Source organism: Budorcas taxicolor, chromosome 7 (assembly GCF_023091745.1).
Source record: "Budorcas taxicolor isolate Tak-1 chromosome 7, Takin1.1, whole genome shotgun sequence".
Classification (NCBI taxonomy): Eukaryota; Metazoa; Chordata; class Mammalia; order Artiodactyla; family Bovidae; genus Budorcas; species Budorcas taxicolor.
In genome coordinates this window covers 15,371,034-15,391,764 of record NC_068916.1, presented here as the reverse complement: position 1 = coordinate 15,391,764, position 20,731 = coordinate 15,371,034, and the positions used below count along the sequence as shown (strand labels likewise).

The following is a 20,731-nucleotide window of genomic DNA, read 5'->3' as shown; positions in this document are numbered from 1 at the left end:
ACCCTGCTGAGGTGAGATGGGGCTAACATATCAGACAACTTCCCAGGTGCCAGGCTCTGCTCCTGCACTTTTCATGGACTCCACAAAACCCCCACATCTCCTGTTACCGCCCCAAAGGCTCAGAGGAGAAAAGGGGCTCATTCAGACAGGTTAGGTTTCTTGCTCAAGGTCACACAGCGAGTGGCCCAGCCTACTGGCTCCAGGGTCTGTGCTCCTAAGTGGTGTGCGCAGCACCTCTCTGAGCTTCCTTGAGCCAGCACTAGGGAGTTGTGGCCACAACTTTATCTGTAAAGGACCCAACATTTTTCCGGCCATTTAATCTCTGCTACTGTAACTCAGGGGCTTCCCTGATGGCTCAGTAGGTAAAGAATATGCCCGTAATGCAGGAGATGCAGGAGACACAGGTTGAATTCCTGGGTCAGGAAGATCCCCCGGAGGGGAAATGGCAACCCACTTGTGTTCTTGCCTGAAAAAACCCACAGAGGAGCCTGGCAAGTTGCAGTCCAAAGTGCCACAGTCGGACCTGACTGAGCAACAGAGCACACACACGCACGAACAGTGACTCAACTCCACCGCAGACACCGTGTAAAGGAGCAAAGGGGCGTGGCTACGTGCCAATACGACTGTATTACAAAGCTGACAGTGGAGCTCAAGGAGACACGCCCCCATCCCTCAGAGGGTGAGGAGCACGGCGGCCAGCGAGGATCCCCAGGTGAGGGGGACTGAGGCCAGGGACGCAGGGGTATTGTGGGAGGCTAGAGACGGCACCTGGCTCAGCCAGGGAGAGAGACTGGAATAAATTCTTCAGCGAGAGGAAACAGCACGTGGGAAAACAGAGGAAAGGGAGCTATGATATGCTGATTAACAATAAACATGTATTTAGTTGTCTTTCCTGCCACTGAGCTCCTAAAACTTGCAATTTCTCAAGTGATTAAGGGCAATAAACGTGCGCGTTCCTGGTGGCTCAGTGGTGACGAACCTGCCTGCCAATGCAGGAGACACAGGTTCAATTCCTGGGCCAGGAAAACTCCACTTGCCGCAGAGCAGCGAAACCCGTGCGCCACAACTACCGAGCCTGTTCCCCAGAGCCCGGGAGCCACGGCTACGGAAGCCCATGCGCCCTAGGGCCTGCGTTCTGCAACAAGAGACGCCACTGCGATGCAACTAGAGAAAGCCCCCACAGCAACAAAGACCCAGCGCAGCCACAAACAAATAGACAAAAATTATTTTTTACAAAAAGTTTAAATAAATAAAAGAGCAATAAAGGTGTCTTCTGTGATTCATGTGACGCCCCCTTCAAGCACCCTGGGGTATATGACTTTAGAAAGCCATGTCGGGACCAGCTTAGCAATTAGACAGTTGGAACTTTCAGTCCGCCTTCCTCAGCCTCCAAAGGCCAATGGTTAAATCAGTCGTGCCTATACAATGAAGCCTCCATAAAACCCCAAAAGGACAAGGTACAGGAGAGCTTCTGGGCTGGCAAGCATGTGGCATGCCAGGAGGCTGGCGCCCACCCCCAGAGGGCGCGGCAGGCCTGCCCCCTGCCCCTGCCCCTGCCCCCCGCCTCACCCTGCTTGGCTCTTCCATCTGGCGGGCCTGAGCTGTATCCTTTCATGTCAACCAGTCGTCTAGTAAGCGCAGTCTCTTCCTGACTTGCTGCAGCAAGTTAATCGAACTTGAGGACAAGATCCTAGAAACCTCCAATTCACAGAGCAAGTTGATTGCTGAGGTTGCGCCTGGTGTCTCCAGTGGGTTGTGCACAGTCCGGTGGCACTGAGCCCTCAGCCTGTGTGATCTGACCACTTCCAGGGAGACAGGGTCAGAATGGAGCTGAACTGCAGGAGGCCCAGCTGGTGTCGGAGAACTGCTTGGCGGTGATCGCAAGTGCTGAGTGAGCACTGAGTGCAGGGACACACACGAGCATGGCATTCTCCCTCGCAGGGGCCCAGCAGGGAGAATGGGAGGCGACTGGGAATCCTGGCTACAGCCCAGGGAGCTTGCAGGGGTTCCCAGGCAAGACGAGGGATTTACAGGGAGGCTATGGAGGAGCTGCGAGAGGCCCCGGTGAACCCTGGTGAACCCACAGCCCTGGGCACCACCCAAAGGGACCCTGTGCCAGGGGAGGCCAGGGCTGGCTGCCGGCCAGGCAGAAGATGAGACTGGGAAGCAAGCAGCTCTTGGGGCCAAGCTGCCTGCTCCCCGCCCAGCATAGCACCACCCTGAGGCCCCTTCTTGTTGGCTCCTTGGACAGCACCACGGAACCTGGAGCAGCCGAACAGGGCGCGGACACTGAGGCACAAGGGCTTCCTTGCCCCAGGCCTGAAGGAAACACCCTACTCCCCACCCTCACTCCTGGGCCTAATCTGGGGCCTGGCACTCAGACAGGCCTCAAAGAAGCTGGTGGCCTCAAGGACACTGACCAGATGACCCAGGGACGTGCTGAGCCTCCAGGCATGTCCCAGTCACAGTGTCCAATGCAGCCGGCTTGCTGTGGTCTCTCTCTTGCCCACACTCCTCCGTAGTTCCCCAGAACCTTCTGGAACAAAGTCAAACTCCTTATGGGGCTTGCCAGGCCCTGCTAACATGGACAGCTTGGCACACCCCTCCATCTCCCCACAGGGCCATGCTGATCTTACCACCTCCCAGACCACGGGCAGAAGGCCTTCTCCCCAGCCTTCATGGCCCCTTGACTCTTCCCAGGCACCCTGCCTCTCTTTCCCTGAATCCCTGTCACCTCTTCCAGGGGACCAGGAAGGTTCTCCAGCACTTCCTGGACAAGCTGAACCCAGGGTTCTGCATGTGGCTGGCCAAGCACCCCGCCCAGCATCTGAGGAGGCTGACCTGCACGGCCGCCCCCGGGCCTGGGGTCAAGGAGGCCCGGCCACTTTCCTACGTGCAGGAGGCAGCCAGAATGGGGGGTCCGGCTGCCCAGGGCGCTGGGCACTGGGCAGCCCTCTGGTAACCCCTGTCCTTGTCCTTCTTCCCCTCTGCTCTGGAACAAGCAGGGGGGCCTTGAGCCCTTCATGCTGGACAGACTTGTGTCAGAGGGGCCCAGCAGAATGGGAATAAATGCCGGGAGCCAAGCTCTCTCCTCCCACAGAACCGTCTGTCCTGGTGTGAGAATGAGGGGCGCTCTCTGCCTCCTGGGGAACAGAAAAGCGAGACAGAAAAGCAGCTGCCAGCTGGTGGAAGGGAGCAACCCACACACAAAAGGGCCACATTTCAAGTCCCTGCCTCTCTAGCGGGAAAACTATTACAGCCACAAGCAAGGAATAATTAAAGCTATTTATCTTGGCAGACTTGGGAGAGGGGGGAGATGCCTGTCCGAATGTGAGGTCTTTTATGAAATCGCCTCCTACTGCCAAATAAAACACAGGCTTTCACCTTCCAGAGGAAAAACACTGCACAGGAGAGAGGCAAGTCGGGTGAAGAGGAGGACAAGGCAAGCAATCAGTGCTCTCCGAGGCCCACCCAGCGGCCTCCCACTCTGCTCAGGGCCATCGGCTGGCTCACTGGGCAGCTTAGCCTGTAGCCTGCTCAGTGCCAACTGTGGGCACGAGGGCACGGCAGTGAACAACCCAGCCAGGCCCTGCCTTCCTGCGCTCGTGGGCACCACAGGGCGGCAGGCAGCACCAGGGAGAAGGCAGGGTAAGAGGGGCTAGAGGGAACTCGGAGGGCTGATACCCACGATGCCCCATGCAGTACAGATCATGGGCTGGCTCGGGGCAACGGCAACATCCAAGCCAAGCCAAGCCAGACCACATGGGGATGCAGGGCTCGTCCTCCAAGAGCCTCCCATCTCCCACAGGCACCAGGCCCCTCTGCCCCACCTCCCCAGTGGGGCCAAGGCCAAGAGGACAGTGGTTTAAATGGGGGCATCGAGGGACTTCCCTGGTGGTCCAATGGCTAAGACAGCAGCTCCCAGTGCAGGGGACCAGGGTTCAATCCCTGGTCAGGGCACTAGATCCCTGAAACTAAGAGTGCACATCCCACAGTGAAGACAGAAGATTCCACATGCCGCAACTAAGACCCCAGGGAGCCAAATAAATAAATGGACATTCAAGAAGATCTAAGTTCAGGGCCTAACAGGCCACCCTCTAGACATGACCTCGGGCTTCATTTCCTCATCTGTCCATTGGGGATCACGGCACAGCCCATGGGGAAGGCCTGGCAGACAGCCCCACCACCTGCCTTCACCCTCAACCTCAGGAGCCCCATCTGTGCAACGGGGGTGCAATGGGGATAAAGCCAAGATAAAACCCTTCCTAGGACTTCCCTGATGGTACAGTGGATGGGAACTGGCCTGCCAATGCGGGAGACACAGGTTCGATCCCTGGTCCGGGAAGATCCAACATGCGGCAGAGCAGCTAAGCTCACGCACCACAACTACCAAGTCCACGCTCAGGAGCCCATGAGCTGCAAATACTAAAGCCTGGGTGCCCAGAGCCCGTGCGCCACAACAAGAGAAGCCACCACGCGGAGAAACCTCACTCACCACAACTAGAGAAAACCCACACACAGCAAGGAGGACCTAGAGCAACCAAAAACAAACAAATTAATTTTAAAAAAACCTTCTCTGCTGTGAGGATTCCCCGAGATAACAGGGCAGGGCAGTGTGAGTGCACTAAGCACCTCGCGATCAGGAGCCACCAGGGTTCTGGGAACCCGAGCCCGGCCTGGCCTCCCTCTCTGGCTGTAACCTAAGCTGGCTGCTCCAGTGCTGTCCTCGGAGACGCGCGGAGCAGCTGCTGCCGCACTGCCCAGCCCCAGGGTATTTGAGGAGCGTGAGGTCACCATGGGCTCCTGGGCCTGACCTTGGCCTGGGTGAATCCCAGCCCCTCCCCGCAGGGACCCAGAGCCCCCAGCGCCCCAGGGCAGCCCTGTCTGAGCGTCTCTTCCCAGCACAGAGGACCAAAGACTTATAACCTACAAGCTCCCTTGCAGGACCTTACCCTACAGCTCCACTTCTAAATGTCTGTGAAGAAGCACTTCAATACAGGACTGTTCAAAACAGCAGAAAACCGACGCACCTACAGAACGAGTGAAGCAAAGGAGGGCCTAGAAAAGACACGGATTTCAATCCGTAGATGGTGCCATGTTAAGATGACGAAGCCACACTGTTAGGGATACGCGGTGTAAAATACACGCGCCATGGGTGTAAAAACGAGCAGGGCGAGCTGGCACAGGGAAGGCCTGTCTAGAAAGAAACACCATGAAATGACTTCAGGGGCTGCCTCTGGAAGGGAGGTGTACTTTTCAACAGGCACCCCCCTCTCATGGTTTAAACGTGGACAACCTTGAGCCGGTGTGTTCCTGGGGAGATGTGTGCCTGAAAGCCCGTGTGTGCCTGAAAGCCCGCGGGGGTAGGTCAGGACAGGAGATGAGCAGCGGCCAGGATGGGGAGGGAGGAAGACACGGGCTTTTCATATTACACTCTCCTGAGCAGTTTGAATTTCCACCATGTTCCGGAAAGATAAGCACACAAAGGGAATAGTGACAGTGGGGGAGGGGAGGGGAAACGGGCCTTGAGACACACAGACACACACACAGCCCCGTCGCAGCCTCAGGTCCTGTGACCCCAGTGTCCCACTAGGGCTAAACGGTAGAGGAGGCTTCTCAGCTGGTGACTGCCTCTCCTAGCCTGGGCCAGCTCGCGGCTCTCCCCGCCCCTGAGTGGGTGTGACGGAGGAGGGGCAGAGGGCTGGGCCAGGCCAGGGTGCTGGAGGCCTCCTGAGACCTGGAAGCCCAGGGCAAGTCCCTCTCCAGCTGCTGAGAAGGCCACATAGCGGTGCAAATCCCAGAACTCCAGACCCACGTTCGAACCACCTGGACCCCACCCTCCAGCCCTCCGAGCTTTCAGGTCTTGAAAAATAAAGCATTGATCAGCACTGTCACAAGAACTAACAGCCTGCGCGCAGCCCAGGACCAGCACACACAGCAGGTGTTCTGAGCACACAACATCCATCTGGGGGCCCCACATCCCCAAGGCCCTCTGACCAGAGGCAAAGATGGGAGAGAAGGACTCTCAGAGAGAATCTTGGACACAGGGCCACTCTGGGCCCAGAGGCCACTAAATCAACCCTACTGGGTACCCAGACCAGGCTCTGTGCAGGCCACTCCGACCTGAAGCAGCCATCGGCTGAGGCTGAGAGGTGCCGGCTTCACGCTGTGCTTGGGAAGGTCTTGACTTTAGGTGTGGGACCTTCAGCCACATCAAAGGGGCCCCGAAGGCTGACCACCAGTTGGCTGACCACGAGGTTATCTCGCTGGGAGGAGACAAGATAGGGGCCCCGGGCTCTACAGGCAACACTTGTTTCTCTCTCCAGGTGGGGGTGGGCAGTTCCTGGTGTCTGCTATATTAGCCTTCATCCCTGTGACAGTATTTCACAATAACAATAGCCAGCCACCACTGCTGGCCCACCCCTTGCCACTCACCTTCCCCTCGCCACCATGGGGCTGACAACATGCTGAAGAAGAGGCACCACACTAGAGTCCCCCAAACCTCCTAAGTCAGCGCTGGCTTCTGGGCTTCAGCAGGGACCCCGTTCAAAGGGTGGTTCATGGGAGCTGGGGGTGGGGTGGCGGATGGTATTTGCCTTTAAGGACTGGAGGCTTGTGGTCCTGTAGGTCTGGTCTGGAGGGACCCCAAAAACGACTCTAACTGCGGGGTGTGTGGAAGGGCAACTCCAAGAGAAGCACCAGACAAAGAAAGGGCTTGGCTTTTCTGAAAAGACTACTCTGGGCTCTGACTGGGTGGGAGCCATTACATGCAAATATCTCCCCATCCATGCTAATCAGCCGGCAGCCCGGGGCTTTGTGAGCTACAAAAGGAACAGCAGCTGTGCACAGTTCCTTGGCCCCTGAAAGCAGGGGGGCTTAGAGAAGAATCAGGGGTGGGGGAGGCAACAGACCCACTAGCCCCCGCCCCTCACTCCAGGGGCTGTGCTGTCGCCTCTAGCGCCGAGCCTTTCTTCTTTGGCCGGGACTTTGAAGCCGTTGCTGTACATGGTGCCAGGAAGACACCTAATATAAGTCAGGGCCTCAGCTAATGCTCCCAACCACCACCTTCCTCACTGAGCTCAACTTCGAGGGGAAACTGAGGCCCAGAGAACTGACATGCTTGAAGCGGCCCAGCCTGGGGACCTGGCTGCTCATGAAAGACAGCTGAACCCCATCCCAGTCTCTGGGGGGCGAGTCGGGCCTAGGAGGCTGTGGGGACCATGCTCAGGGTCCAGGGAAGCACGTGGGCCCTGGGCCTCACAGAGCCAGGCCCGGCTGGTTGACCACGGCTGGCAGGCACCATCCTCCAGAGTCCCCACTACAGGCTCGCAACAGAGCCAGACTCCAAGGGCTGAGAGGGGTCATGAAGGTGTCCACCACCTGTGACCGCAGGAACTGGGCAGGCAGTGCCTCATGAGGACTGAGGCACATAGGGGAAGCCTGTCAAGGGCAGCAGGGGGACCCACCCTCAGAGCGGCTGGGACACCCCACACGCTGGTTCCCACAGCTGCCAGCGACCATGTGCTCAGCACAGGAAGCCAAGCCAGTCCGTGTCTGGGGAATGCTAACATGTTCCTCCTCCAGCCAGCTGAGGGACCTCAGCCCTCAGCCCAAGGTGACTCCAGGGAGGCCAAACCGGAAGAGGCTGGAGGACAGGGCAGCGAGCCTTGGTGGAGGAGTGATGCAGGAAAGCAGCTCGGGGGCTGAGGCCCACTCGCAGTCCTGGTGGAGGGCTCATCGGCAAAGAAAACACTTCGACCACTGGCCCAGAGGTGACACAGGATGTCCTGGGGCCACGTGGCTGCCAGAAGGGCCTCCGCCAGGCCCCCGGCACTCCAGGAGCCCCTCTGGCCCTGCCTCTGGGCTCGGAGAACCGGATGTGTGAGTCCAGAGGGAGGGCCCCTTCCTGCCAGCCCGCCAGCAGCTGCCTCGCCAGATGTGACTCCAGATGTGCCCAGGCCGGTGGGGACAGAGCCTGCCCGACCCGCGATGGAGTCGGCAACGAGACAGGAATGAGGAAAGACTGGCTTTGGGCTTCAGAAGAATCCACCACCACTTCCCTGACACACACCCCAAGGGCCAGGTCTGCCTCTCCTCTAGGGCACGGACTTTCACCAGCGCCCCCGGGGAGACATGAGGGCCAAAGCCGGGTTGGCACCCAACACCCAGCCACCACCAAGTGCCTCAGTTTCCCCTCTTAGGAAGTAGGTGGCTCCCCATGGGACTGTTCTGACGGCCAGGCGAGTCAATGAACGTAAAAAGCCTGGCACACCACCCACCAGCTGCTCAGCCCACAACAGCCGTGGTAGGGCCTCAAAGTGGCGATAAGCAGGGCACTGGGGTGGGAGTGGAGGGGCATCGAGGCCAGGCAACCAGCCAGCATCTCCAACCCAAGACTCACGCAACACTATGGATGCCAACCTCCAGTCATACATTTGGTGAGGACCAGACAGGCTGAGCGGAAGGGGCCTCTGGGACACATGACAGAAGGCTGGAAGCCCCAGCCTGCCTTCGCCCTCCCCTCCAGCTCAGGGAAGAATGTGGCTAGCTCTCTGGAATGCCCCTTTGGGATCTGCAAGAGGCCCCCCAATCTGCCTTTGATCATTTATTCACGTGCCCCCTGTGGGGGGGATGATTGGAGCATTCCTTTTTCATTAGAGCTCAGATCTGCTGGGGTCCCTGTGGCTGGACTCTGACCAGCTCCACTCTCACCAGCTCCTGTGTTGTCAGGCAGGTTTCTATACACAAAACCGTTACGTGAGTATCACATGCAGCCAAGACGAACGCCAGCCACGGGAACACAATTAGCGGGGGAGCAAATCCGCCCAACAGTCTTAAAGAAAACAGCTCAGACCCGCTCTCACCAAAGCTGTGGGTGATGAATCAACCGAAAGAGACAGACAAAAAGAGGGAGTGAAAGAGTTTCTCCCCTTATTCTGTGAGGAGAGGGGGAGGGGAGGAGACAGAGTACCCCCAGACACACACACCCGTCTGGACCAGTTTTCAAGAATACCCTGCCAACCAAACCAAACCCACCCAGAGGCTGTAGGCCAAGTTCTAGGTCTGACTTTGGGTGGCAGTTACTGGGGTGCACACCACATCAAGTGCACCTTAGGCCCGGGCATCTGTGCGTGTTGATTAAACAATTAAAACCAGTGATCTAAAGCACAACCCCCACAGGAGACGCCTGAGGGCCACAGGGCCTCCATATCTAACTCCTGCAGGCCTGGGTGAAGCCTGGCCTCAATTTCCTTCATTAACTGGCTTTCAGAGAACAAAAGAGGTGGGTGTGGGGGAAGTCAGGGACTCAGGGATCTTAAACCAAAAGGTGCCAGGGCTTCTCGGAGCAGACATAAAGGGTGCCAGCAGCCCCGCCCTGCTGTGTTCCTGGGACCCTGAATCCTGACGCTTTCCCAGCAAGTCCCGGAAGTGAGCAGACAGGAGGGTGAACACACGCAGCGAGCCATGTGGGACCAGGAAGGGCTGGGGCAGGATCTCCAAGGCCTTCCCAGCGGCCCCATACCCATCTGGGGGTTTCATGGTCATCTCCACCTGGGACACGTCTCTTCCAGACCACACGGCAGGTTCAGGAGACAGTGACCTCTTACATCATGCTATTCACCTGTGGTATATGTGGGGCGAATCTGTGTGTGCGCATGCTCAGCCACGTCTGACTCTTGGCGACCCCATGGACTGTAGCCCACCAGCCCCCAAAACCACTCTGCACTCTAGGAGGGAACAACTGAGGAGGGTCACTTGCCTGGGGTTATGAGGTCAAGTCAGATGAGACTCTGCGGCCTGTGCTAAAATCATGACCTCCAGATGCCTCTGACCAGTGAGGGCTGCTGCAGACCAGGAGGGGGAAGGGTGAGCATTCCAGCCCAGGAATGCAAAGCAGGCCTGTCCCTTGGCCTGGCCGACCAGGAGAGCAGGACTGGCCCGGAGATACAGACCCCAGCTGCCCCAGAGCCGGCCACACCGCAGTCGAGTCCGTGGCTCCTGCGCCCAGATCCCCTCCCTCCCACCTCACTCTGTCAGGCTGGCGGCCTCCTGCCCCCTTCTCTTCAGGTTGGTTCCGGCACGCTCCAGGCCCTCCCCAAGCAGGGAGGAACGGTTCCTCATCCGCCTTCTCTCTGCTCCCCAAGACCACAATTGAGTTGGGGGCAGGGGTGGTGTCTGATGTGTACAGGGCCTGCAGTCCGGGAACAGGTGACCACCCACCACCAGCCAAACCCCTCAGTGAAACCCCCCTCACCGACAAGGAAGCTGAGATCCGGGAGGCTGAGTCACTCACCCAGGATCGCTCTGCTAGGAAAGGATGGGGGAAGGAACTAAGGGATGAGGGAGGGCTTGAACCCAGACACCACCTCGAGTGTCACTTCCCTTCCCAACACTCTGGGGATAAAGGACAAGCCCCTTGCTGGGACCCACCCCTCCCCATACTCACCCTGCTCCAGCCACACTGGCCATGGGCTGCTCTTGGCCATGCAGGCCCACAGGCTCACTCCCCAGGTCTGCCTGCCTGAGTAGCAGACACTACTTCAAGCACCTTACTTCTATTCGCTCACAACTCTCCAAGGCAGATGCTACCAAGATCCCCATTTCACAGCTGAGGAAACTGAGGCACAGAGTCTGGGTCATGCCGATGCACTTCCCTTGGCAGCTTTAATGCCCCATTCTGAGTGGTGACCATCCCTGACCAACCCGTACCTCCCACTCACCCCTACTTCCCCAGCATTCTCAAGCCTCAGCCGGGTTTACCTTCAAGGCACTGGCCACTGTGGGAGATTGCTGAGACAGTGCTTGTCACACATACTCCCCCCCAACAAGACCCCCAAGTGTGGACCCACATGCTTAATCCCAGCTCCTCAAACAGTACCTGGCACGCAATGGATGCTCAGTAAACTTTTGCTGTTTAAAGTTAAGAACTTCCCTAGTGGTCCAATGGTTAAGAATCTGCTTGCCAATGCAGGGCACACGAGTTCTACCCCTGGTCTGGGAACTAAGATCCCAAATGCCACAGGGCAACTGATCCTGCACCACTGCTACTGAGCCTGAGTGCCCGAGAGTCCACGCATGCTCCGCAACAAGAGAAGCCACAACGAGAAGCCTGAGCGCTGCAACCAGGGAGCAGTCCCCCACCTTACTGCAGCCAGAGGTGTGTGCCTGGCAACGAAGACCCAGTGCAGCCAGTAACTCATTCATTAACTAGTTTTTGTTACACGATAGACAGCTAACACACTGCAATTGTTATCAGAAGTTTGGTGGGAGAAATAACATTTAAAATTAGTAAATAAAGTTAGACAAATGGTAATGACTACAATAAAGAGACAGCAAGGTCACTCTGAATGCATCCTTCTGATTCAAAGTATGAAAATTCAAGTCTCCCTATTTTCACAGAACTGTTGGTGGGCCCTGCCATCCCGGGTAAGGTCTCTGCCCCACTCTCCCCACCAGCCTCCACTACCAGGCCCTCCCCAGACTTGGAGAGGGTCCATCTGCCTGGGCCCCTCCCCAACTCCAGCACCCAAAGTGGGCAGCCCTTCCTGCTCAGAAATCCAGTAGTCTCCCCTTGGCACTCCTGCCATTCAGAGTCATTCTCCTGGAGAGGACACAGACACACGTGGCCTCCACTGACTGCTTCACTCCGCAATCTGCTGCTGGCCTCAGTGGCCATCAGCCTTTCTCGGGTCACAGATCCCTCTGAGGGGGATCAAAAGCAAGGGAGCCTCTCCCTCAGAAGAAGCACAGAGAACCAAGAGCCGCACCATGGCCCCAGGTCACCGGAAGCACACGGAGCTAATAAGCGCTTTACGAGTATTCCCTCCAGAGAGGTGCTGTCACCCCTTTCCTAAAATCAAGGAGGCTCCTCCGAGGTCCTAGCCACCGACTCTTGTCCGTCTACCCTTATGCAAACCTCATGCAACTTCATGGGGTTGTAAGATCATGGGACACCCACTGACCCACCAGGACCATCCTAGGATTTCAGGTTAAGAGCCTCCACTCTGAGCTGCCTGAAGCCCGTGCCAGCCTCCACTCTCCACAGAAGCAGCCAAGTCCAGCCCAAGTCTAGCCCTCCCGCTCCCCGATCTGGGATGGGTATTTCTCCTGACATCCTAGCAAACTCACCACCTCCTCAGGTGGTGCCTGCCTCGCCAGGCTTCCCGACAAACAAGCCTCGTCTGCCGCCCAGTTATCTTGCCTCCCTCCTTCTGCTAGATCTAACCAGTTCAGAATGCACCGCAGAATCCGAAGTTCACAACACACTCCTTGTGTCAAAAGGCCCTGCCCACCCACCTCATCCAGATCCCCACACCTAATGCCTGCGCTTGCTCGCCAGGTGCTGCTCATGGTGTGGACCACTTTCCACCCGTGAGCTCATGTATGGGCCCAATCACCCCAACGGATGTGCCGTGCCAGGCTCTTAGACCCTGCCTGAAACACATGGGGCCCAGTGAGTATCAGATTACAAACTGCTCACATCTGAAAAAAGGGAACAAGGCACAGACAGCATGAGTTATCCCTGGCAGAGCACAGGCAACATGTGTAACCAAGCACTGTTTTTTGCAGCCGAACGTGGGAATGCGCAGTGCTCAGTGGTGCTTGACTCTGCGACCCCGTGGACTGCAACCCGCCAGGCTCCTCTGTCCATGGGATTCTCCAGGCAAGAGTACTGGAGTGGGTTGCCATTTCCTTCTCCAGGGGATCTTCCCTCCCTGATGACTGAACCTGCGTCTCCTGCTTGGCAGACGGATTCTTTACTACTGTGGCCCGGGAAGCTCTAAGTGGGAACAGTCATTCTCAACTGGATACCAGAGAGTAAAAAAAGCCCCATGTGTCAACTCAGGGCTGGGGTTTTGCCCGAGTTTGGGTCAGGTTAGCTCTTGCTGCCAAATGAGCAGGAAGTCAGGTTTTCAGACCTTTTATATTTCCAAATTGCCAATGAGGGCCTGTGGGCCTGCACAGGTGCAGGTAGAGGTGAGGGAGGGGAGGGGCTTTGGAGGTGGTCAGTGGGCAGGGCCTGGGACTAGAGGCCAGGTCAGCTTGAACCAGGGTAACAGCTGTCTAGAGGGAGGGGTGGGGGGCTGAAGAAGGGCGAGAGCTAAGGCTAACGGACATTTTCCCACATCTGATGGACACCCCCAAAAAACAATACACTACAAGTGGGAAGGCAAATGGCTACCGGTACGGGGCCTGTGATGGGGTGGCCACCAGCAGGGAAGGGGTTCTGGCCATGTGGGGCACAGGCCCCTTCTGAAGGCGGCACTGCCATCCAACTCAGCCTCGGGATATGAGGGCCCAGGGTTGCAGCCCTACTGATTTTTCAGAAGTACAAGCCAGATTTTGATGGGAAATCACCCCATTTTTAAAAATATCAGGAATCTCCTTTTATTTTAACCACAGAGTGGAGCAAACCCTTTGGCTAGGTAACTCATGACCCCTGGCCGAGGGTCATGGCCTTGACTATGTGCCCTTTGCCCTAGGGGCGGAATTCAGCTTTTGTACCATAACAGGACTCTGGGCCTCTAATGTGCTTCAGGGTCAGACTAAGCTGAAACTATTTGATTACATTTCTGTTGCATTCCCTGCAAGCTTCCGCGGCTTCTCTCCTTGCTACCTGCTGCCAGAAGAGTTCAGAAATACCACCCTTATCATGTTAGGCCCCCATGAAAAACGGCAGGGCACTCCTGACCACATGTAGGAAAAGGCCCTGTCATTTGGGAGACGTGACCTGCGCCCAACCTTGTTACCCATCTTTAGTCCCTCCATTCTGCTCACACCAGGCTGCTTGCTGTTCCCACCTCGTTGAGCATCTTTCCTTAAACCAGGAGTATTCTGCCCAATGATGGTGGCTACATCCACATCCTACCTACTATGGCCAAGGTGACTATCTCCCAGTATCTGTTCTCCCTTTCTCCCACTGAAAGAGAAACCCTGAAATGAGCTGAGGACAGGGTCCCTCTAACTAAAGACTACATTTCCCAGGCCCCCTTGCAGCTAGCAGAAGCCATGTGACTGCATTCTAGCCAATGGGATGCAAGCAGAAGCAACCAGGGCCAGCTTCTGGGAACCTTCCCTAACAGACGCCTGGCAATGTTCTTGGACCCCTTTGCCCCTTCCCTGATCCTGCTGTCTGGAAACCAGGCGTAATAGCTGGACTCCTGCTGCCATACTGATCCATGATGACAAGACTCGACCCTGGGAATGTGGGAACAGGGTTAGCTAGAAGGACCTGGGTCTGAGGACTTCCTCAAGCAGAGCTTCCACACCAGCCCTGGTCTCCAGCTTCCAAGGCTTCAGGACCAGAGCACGAGAAATGAATTGCTTGGTTAAGCCACCTCTACTCTGGGTCTCTGTTAATGCATGGATAAACGGAATCCTGACCACCCAGCTCCACTGAACCGCTCTGCAGGGAGCAAAGCATCCAACAGCCAGCTCTGCTGTCTGCCAGCCATGATAACCCTTTCACCCCTGCTTTCCCAACAACAGAATGGGAGGCGCGTACCTGACCTCCCAGAGCTATTCTAAGGCCCAGTGGTAACACAGAGAAGGGTCATACCTGTCAGACTAACCGGCCCACACGGACCCACATGGTCCAGAAAGCGTACTCTATATGGCTTGATCAATCAGGACACTTCACAATCAAAACAAACAGACCTACACAGAGAAGGGCTTTTTGGCTTCTCTTAAGCTGCTCAAGATCCACCAACCCTGGTTGGGGCTCAGTTCCCAAGTTACCCCTCCTCCTGCCGGCTTCATTCACTTATCCCTGGGGTCTGCAAGCTTTTCCTGTGAAGGACTGGTAGGTAAATATCTTAGGTTTTTGAAGGACTCTATGGTCTTCGTTAAATATTTTTCCTTGGGTTTTCTCCTTCTAATCAACCTTCAAAAATGTACAAACCTCCCTTAGCTCTGACTGCTTAAAAGTTGGCCACTGGCCCACAGGCCCTGCCTTATACTACCATCCTTTCCCCAGTGCCTCCAAAGTCAAAGCACAGGGGTCTATCCATCCCTGGCACACAGAAAGTCCTCAATAAGTGACGGCAGTCAGTAGTAACTGGCAGGCACCACTTAAAATGCAAATGCCTTCTGATGTGACTACCTTTGTCCCCCAGGCTGGACACTGCATGTCCTAAAGGCTGCGCACAGGACCAACTTTTCCACAATCTCAGCACCCTAACTGCCTCCAGCTGTCGGGGGTGGGGGCTACCAGGAGTGTGCCTGAGAGAAGTCACAGGGTTCCTGATTCTGGAACCTGCAGCTTGTTTTCACAGAGGGGTTTTCTCTGGGGTTTCCAGCCCCTGGCAGGTCCCCCCACAAACTGAAACCAAGCCCGTCAGAGCCAGCCCTGATGTATGTCCCTTCCTAGCCAGTGGGGCTGGGAGAGCCAGAGAACCGAGAGAAAAGCAGCCCTGTCATCTCCAGGAAGGCGGCCACAGGGCTGAGGAACTGAGTCTGCTCTGCTCACGGTCCCAGCCACCCCACGACGGGCTTCTCAAGGAGCTGCCTCTCGGCAAGTTGGGCGTCGGCAGAGTGCAGGGGGGCAGCCTGCATCCAGGAACTCCAGGGCCTGTGCCAAAGCTTCCTCAAGGCCCAGGAAGACGCACCTCTGCCCAGGGAAAGAGGTCCGGTTATGGGAGCTGCCACTTAGCCAATGCCATGGACGTGAGCCAGGGTGACATCAAGTGGCAAGAAGGGGTGGGGAGGGAATTCCCTGGAGGTCCAGCGGTTAGAGGACTCTGCGCTTTCACTGCTGGGGGCAGGGGTTCGATTCCTGGTTGTGGAACCAAGATGTCACAAAGCCAAAAAAAGAGGGTGGGATGGAGAAGGGTCCCCATTCACCGCAGGGTGACTGAGCCAGAGCCTTCCACAACTGTCCTCTTTCCCACACGGAGGATGCGAACATCAAGGAATATGGCTACATGTCCTCCTGTATGTCCTGGTTGCTGTTGCAGTTCAGTCGCTAAGTCGTGTCTAACTCTTTGCAACCCCAGGGACTGTAGCCCTCCAGGCTCCTCTGTCCATGGGATTTCCTAGGCAAGAACACTGGAGTCGGTTGCCATTTCCTCCTCCAGGGGATCTTCCTGACCCAGGGATTGAACCTGTGCATCTCCTGCATTGGCAGGTGAATTCTTTACCACTGAGGCATCAGGGGAGCCCATCTCCCAGCCTTGCCACCTGACGCAGAGGTGGCAGCCCTGGGGGGTCCTTCTCCCATCTGCTGGGGGCGAGGGGCAGCTGGGCAGCCCCACAGCGTACAGGACTTTCTACTAGAAAAGCCAGCTCTTCACCATTCCACACCAATAGCATCACCGGCGATAACATCTGTAGACCAACCTACCCTTTATGGCCGGACTCCCTGCTCCACTTCCCCCATATTCCCAGGGCCCCGGTGGCACTATTCTCTCTGCAGTGGAGGAAACTGAGGTCGTGCGCAGGTACCTGTCGCTATCAGTAAGGAAACAGGTATCGCGACAGGTGAAATGGCGAGTTCAAGGCTGAGTAGCCAGTGATTCACACCAGTCAGATTCCGTGCTCAAGACTCTCACCTCCCAGATGTGAGCATGGGGAGATTCACGTGGATGCCTTGGCCCGCCCCCCACCCTCATGCCCCACCCTGACCCCCCACACACAGTCAAATGTCAGGTATCTGGGGATCACCAGTGGCTCACAGGACCCCACCTCTTGAGCAGAACAGGGCTCCTGAAGCCTTCTCACCTGGCCAAAGCACGCAGGTCCCAGAAGGGTCCAGGTTGGGAAATGCTGAGTCCAGGGACGGAAGTTCATTCCAAGAGGAGGCCTGAGGCTCCCAACAATGCAGTTTGCCCCCAAGTCCCCCCAGAGGCCAGACCACCTTTGCCCTTTCCCAGGGGACCGTGGCCAGCCGTCCACGCCCAGCAGGCCCAGCCTGCTCACCCATCCGAGACTGCACTCCCCTGGCAGACTTCAGAGCAACTGGGAAGCAGCACTGCCTCGCCCTGAGGCTGCCAACTCTGAGGCTCTCGTCAGCCCGTCAGCCCGTCACGGGAGCAGAGGCTGCCTCCAAGGAAGAAGGGTTCATTCCCTGAGCAAACACGCTGTGCCACCAGGTCCTGTCATCACCTCCACCCTGCCACCCAGGAGACCGAGGCACAGAAGCCCCCAACTACCTGCCGGGCACCAGCCCAGCCCACACAGTGGATGACCTCAAACATATGCCCAAGCCCTAACCCCAGAATCTGTGCGTATGACTTCACGTGGAAAAGGGATCCTTACAGACATAATTAAGGATCTAAGATCATCCTGGCCTTCCCAGGTAGCTCAGGGGTAAAGTCCCCACCTGCCAGTGCAGGAGACGCGGGTCCGATCCCTGGGTTGGAAGATCCCATGGAGGAGGAAATGGCAACCCACCCCAGTATTCCTGCCTGGAGAAGCCCACAGACAGAGGAGCCTAGCAGGCTACAGTCCATGGGGTTGCAAGAGTCAGACATGACTTAGCGCCCACGACTGACTGAATGAAGACCATCCTGGATTTAGATTCCAGAGTCATGTGTGCGTGTTCAGTCGCTCAGTCCTGTCTGACTCTTTGCCACCCCATGGACTATAGCCCACCAGGCTCCTCAGTTTATGGGATTTTTCAGGCAAGAATACTCGAGTGGGTTGCCATTTCCTTCTCCAGGGGATCTTCCCGATGCACAGACTGAAGAGGCATCTCCTGTGTCTCCTGCGTTGGCAGACGAGTTCTTTATCACGGAGACACCTGGGAAGCCCCTAAACCCAGCGACAGGCAACCTTAGAGGAAAAGACACAGAGACACAGGGGAGCAGCCATGTGGAGATGGAGGCAGAGACTGGATTTCTGTGGCCTCCAGCCAAGCAATGCCTGGAGCCACTGGACACTGGAAGAGGAAAGAAAGGATTCTCCTCTAGAGCCTCCGGAGTGCGTGTGACCCAGCCAGCACCTTGCCTTTGGACTTCTGCCCATGAGCTATGAGCGAATACATTCCTATTGGTTTAAGCCACTCCGTTTGTTAAGCAGCCCTGGGAAACCAATACAACCAGACTCAGCCAAGACCAGAGACTATGCTCTCAACTCCATGCCAGAATGACTTGGGCATAAAGGGGACAGGAATTATCTCAGATCCCTGAGACTTTGTCATTCCAGACTGAAACTCTTGGTGTGAGAAAAGCGGACTTTCTCCTCTTGACGATCACTTCAGTTATGAATGACCACCCCAAACAGAAGTGTTCCTTTATTATAACTAGTAACAGTTCCAAGCGTATCCACAAAACAAAAACACGAAAGTAAAACCCTCCTGGAGGGGCTTTCCTGGTGGCTCAGTGGTTAAGAATCTGCCTGCCAATGCAGGGGACGTGGGTTTGATCCCTGGTTGGGGAAGATCCCACATACCTCGAAGCTAAGCCCCTGCATCACAACTACTGAGGCTGTGCTCTAACAGCCTGAGAGCCACAACTATTGAGCCCACGTGCTGCAACTCCTGAAGCTCAGGTGCTCTAGAGCCCATGCTCTGCAACAAGGCAAGCACCGCAACTAGAGAATGGCCCCCGCTCAGCACTACTAGAGAAAAAGCCCACGCAGCAACGAAGACCTAGCACAGCCAAAAATAAATTAAAAACCACATTTAAAAATTTAGATATAAAACCTCTCCTGGAGAAAGATGTGAAGAGAGTATATGAGAATGTTCTGTACAATCTTCCTAGTAATTCTATAAATCTAAGCCTGTCCTAAAATCAAAAGAAGTTTATTTACCAAAGAAAAACCAACTCCCCTGGAACTCCTTTGAGCATCAGCCCCAGGACCCTAGTTTGAGAAACGATGCCTTACTTGGTGCTGTGCTCACTCATGTATGTAGAATGAATGGCAGTGCTTATGATCTGGGGGGCCCTTCCGAGCTTACGTGTCTGTCCTGAGCACCGATACCCACCTGGCGTACTCTTCTCTCCCCTCATCTGGTCCAAGAAGACCCAGCTCTGCCGGAGCAAAAAGAGGTGTAATGCTGGGTGTGAGGAATTCTGTGTGGGAACCAACTGCTCCACACACTTCCCTTCGGAAAACCCCATGCCCAAAGTGGCAAAACACTCACACAAACCACCACCAGGAAAAGCCTTCTCAGTGACACCAGAAGAACATCAGAGCAAGAAACCGGGAGAGACAAAGCTGAGTGTAACAGAATAACGAAATGTGAATGAGAAGAGAACAGATAAGAACAAGAGAGAACAGATAGGAGTAACAAGAGAAAGAAAAAGGATGAACTACAAAGACGCAGGGTCTTGGCAAACACATTTGAGATCTTTCTCCCCACCACACCGAAATGTCAGTTTTGAAACTAGCTTCTGAAAATGTAACCAGTTTCTCACATCCCCAAAAAGGAAGGTCGGGGGACCGTGGCGAGGGAGGAGGCAGTGTTACATCTTACTTCGGAGCCTGGCATCAAGAAAGGGCCCCAGCAGTCCACGTTTCCACGAGGCGCACACCCAGCGGCTCGCACCACCCTCGCAGGGACCCCCCTCCCCAGATCTAGAAGTTTCCCACTCGGGGGTCGGGAATGCCAGGCCCTCCAGATGAGTGAAACAGGGTCCTCTAGGCCGCCCCAGACTGGGCACCACTTTCCAACCGTCCTTAGCAGTCCAGAGGGTCCCCTGGATGGCCCGAGGCTGTCCACACCCCTCCCTCCTCCCCGCCACGGCGGCCACACCCGCCCCCAGACTCCCATCTTTCCCACGCCCAGGCCCCCTCCCCTCCCACCCAGCCCCCACACCCCCGGCTTCTTCAGAATTCTTACCTTCCACTCTCGGGCCCCCACTTCCTGCCCACCCTCTCCCAATCTCAGGGCCCTCACTACCCCCCCACTTCCCGCTTCCCTCCGCACTCCGGGCACCTCACCTCTGGCCACCACGCACGCCCTCTTTTCTCGTTCTGCCCCCTTGACACCGTTCCTCCACGCCCCTCACTCGGGGGCCCCCCACACCCAGCTCCCTCGGTTCGGCCCCACAGACCCCACATCAGGCCCCCACGGACCAGGGCCCCTCACCCTGGGAACCCCAGGCATCACCGCGTCCCTCCCGGCCAGGGTTTCCCCCTCGGCGGCCGGCCTCGTGCGCAGCCCCCGCGCGCAGCCCGGCCCCGGGGCCCCGCACTCACGGCTGTAGAGGGCGATGCCCGCCGCGTCCGGGCCGGCGCGCACCTCGAGGCGCAGCGCCTGCTGCTCCGCGTGCCGCTGGATCTCGCCGTTCGCGTCGCCGATGGTGAGGAGGCGGGCGCCGGGGAACACGGACACGGCCCCGCAGGGCCCCGTGACACCCGTGCTGGCCGCCCCCGCGCCGCCCACGCCCGGCCCCGCCGCCGCCGCCGTTGCTGCCATCTTAGATCCGGCTCCAGGCCCCGCCACCGCCGCCGCCGCCGCGCCCGGGCCCAGGCCGCCGCCGCTGCCGCCGCCGCCGAGCAGGCCGAGGCCGAGGCCGAGCCGGGCAGCGCCGCCTGCCGGCCACGCGCCGCCTCGCCGCCACCGTCGCTGCGGCCCGGCCACCGTGGCGCAGCGCCCCCTGCAGGCGGCGCTGGGCGCTGGGCGGGAGCACGCTAGGGGGCGGGGCCGAACACCCTCACCCCGTCCCGCCCCGCGCGAATGGGCGCTGCTTTGTGAGGTGACTCCGCGGCCCAGGAACTGCAGGGTGGGAGCGTACGTCAAGGGTGATGCTCGGCCGCGCGGACACGCCCCTAGATCTAGGGCCCC

General features: G+C 57.2%; 1 protein-coding gene across 2 annotated transcripts in view; it reads right to left on the bottom strand.

Moving 5' to 3' along the window:
• The window catches only part of CARM1 (coactivator associated arginine methyltransferase 1), a 42,104-nt gene extending 21,742 nt beyond the window's left edge, over positions 1 to 20,362 (bottom strand). For both annotated transcript variants that reach the window (XM_052642607.1, XM_052642608.1), the window contains exon 1: positions 20,143 to 20,362. In XM_052642607.1, coding sequence (XP_052498567.1) covers positions 20,143 to 20,362 — 220 coding nt within the window. The remainder of the gene's footprint in view (positions 1 to 20,142) is intronic.
• Between the last annotated feature and the right edge of the window lie 369 nt (positions 20,363 to 20,731).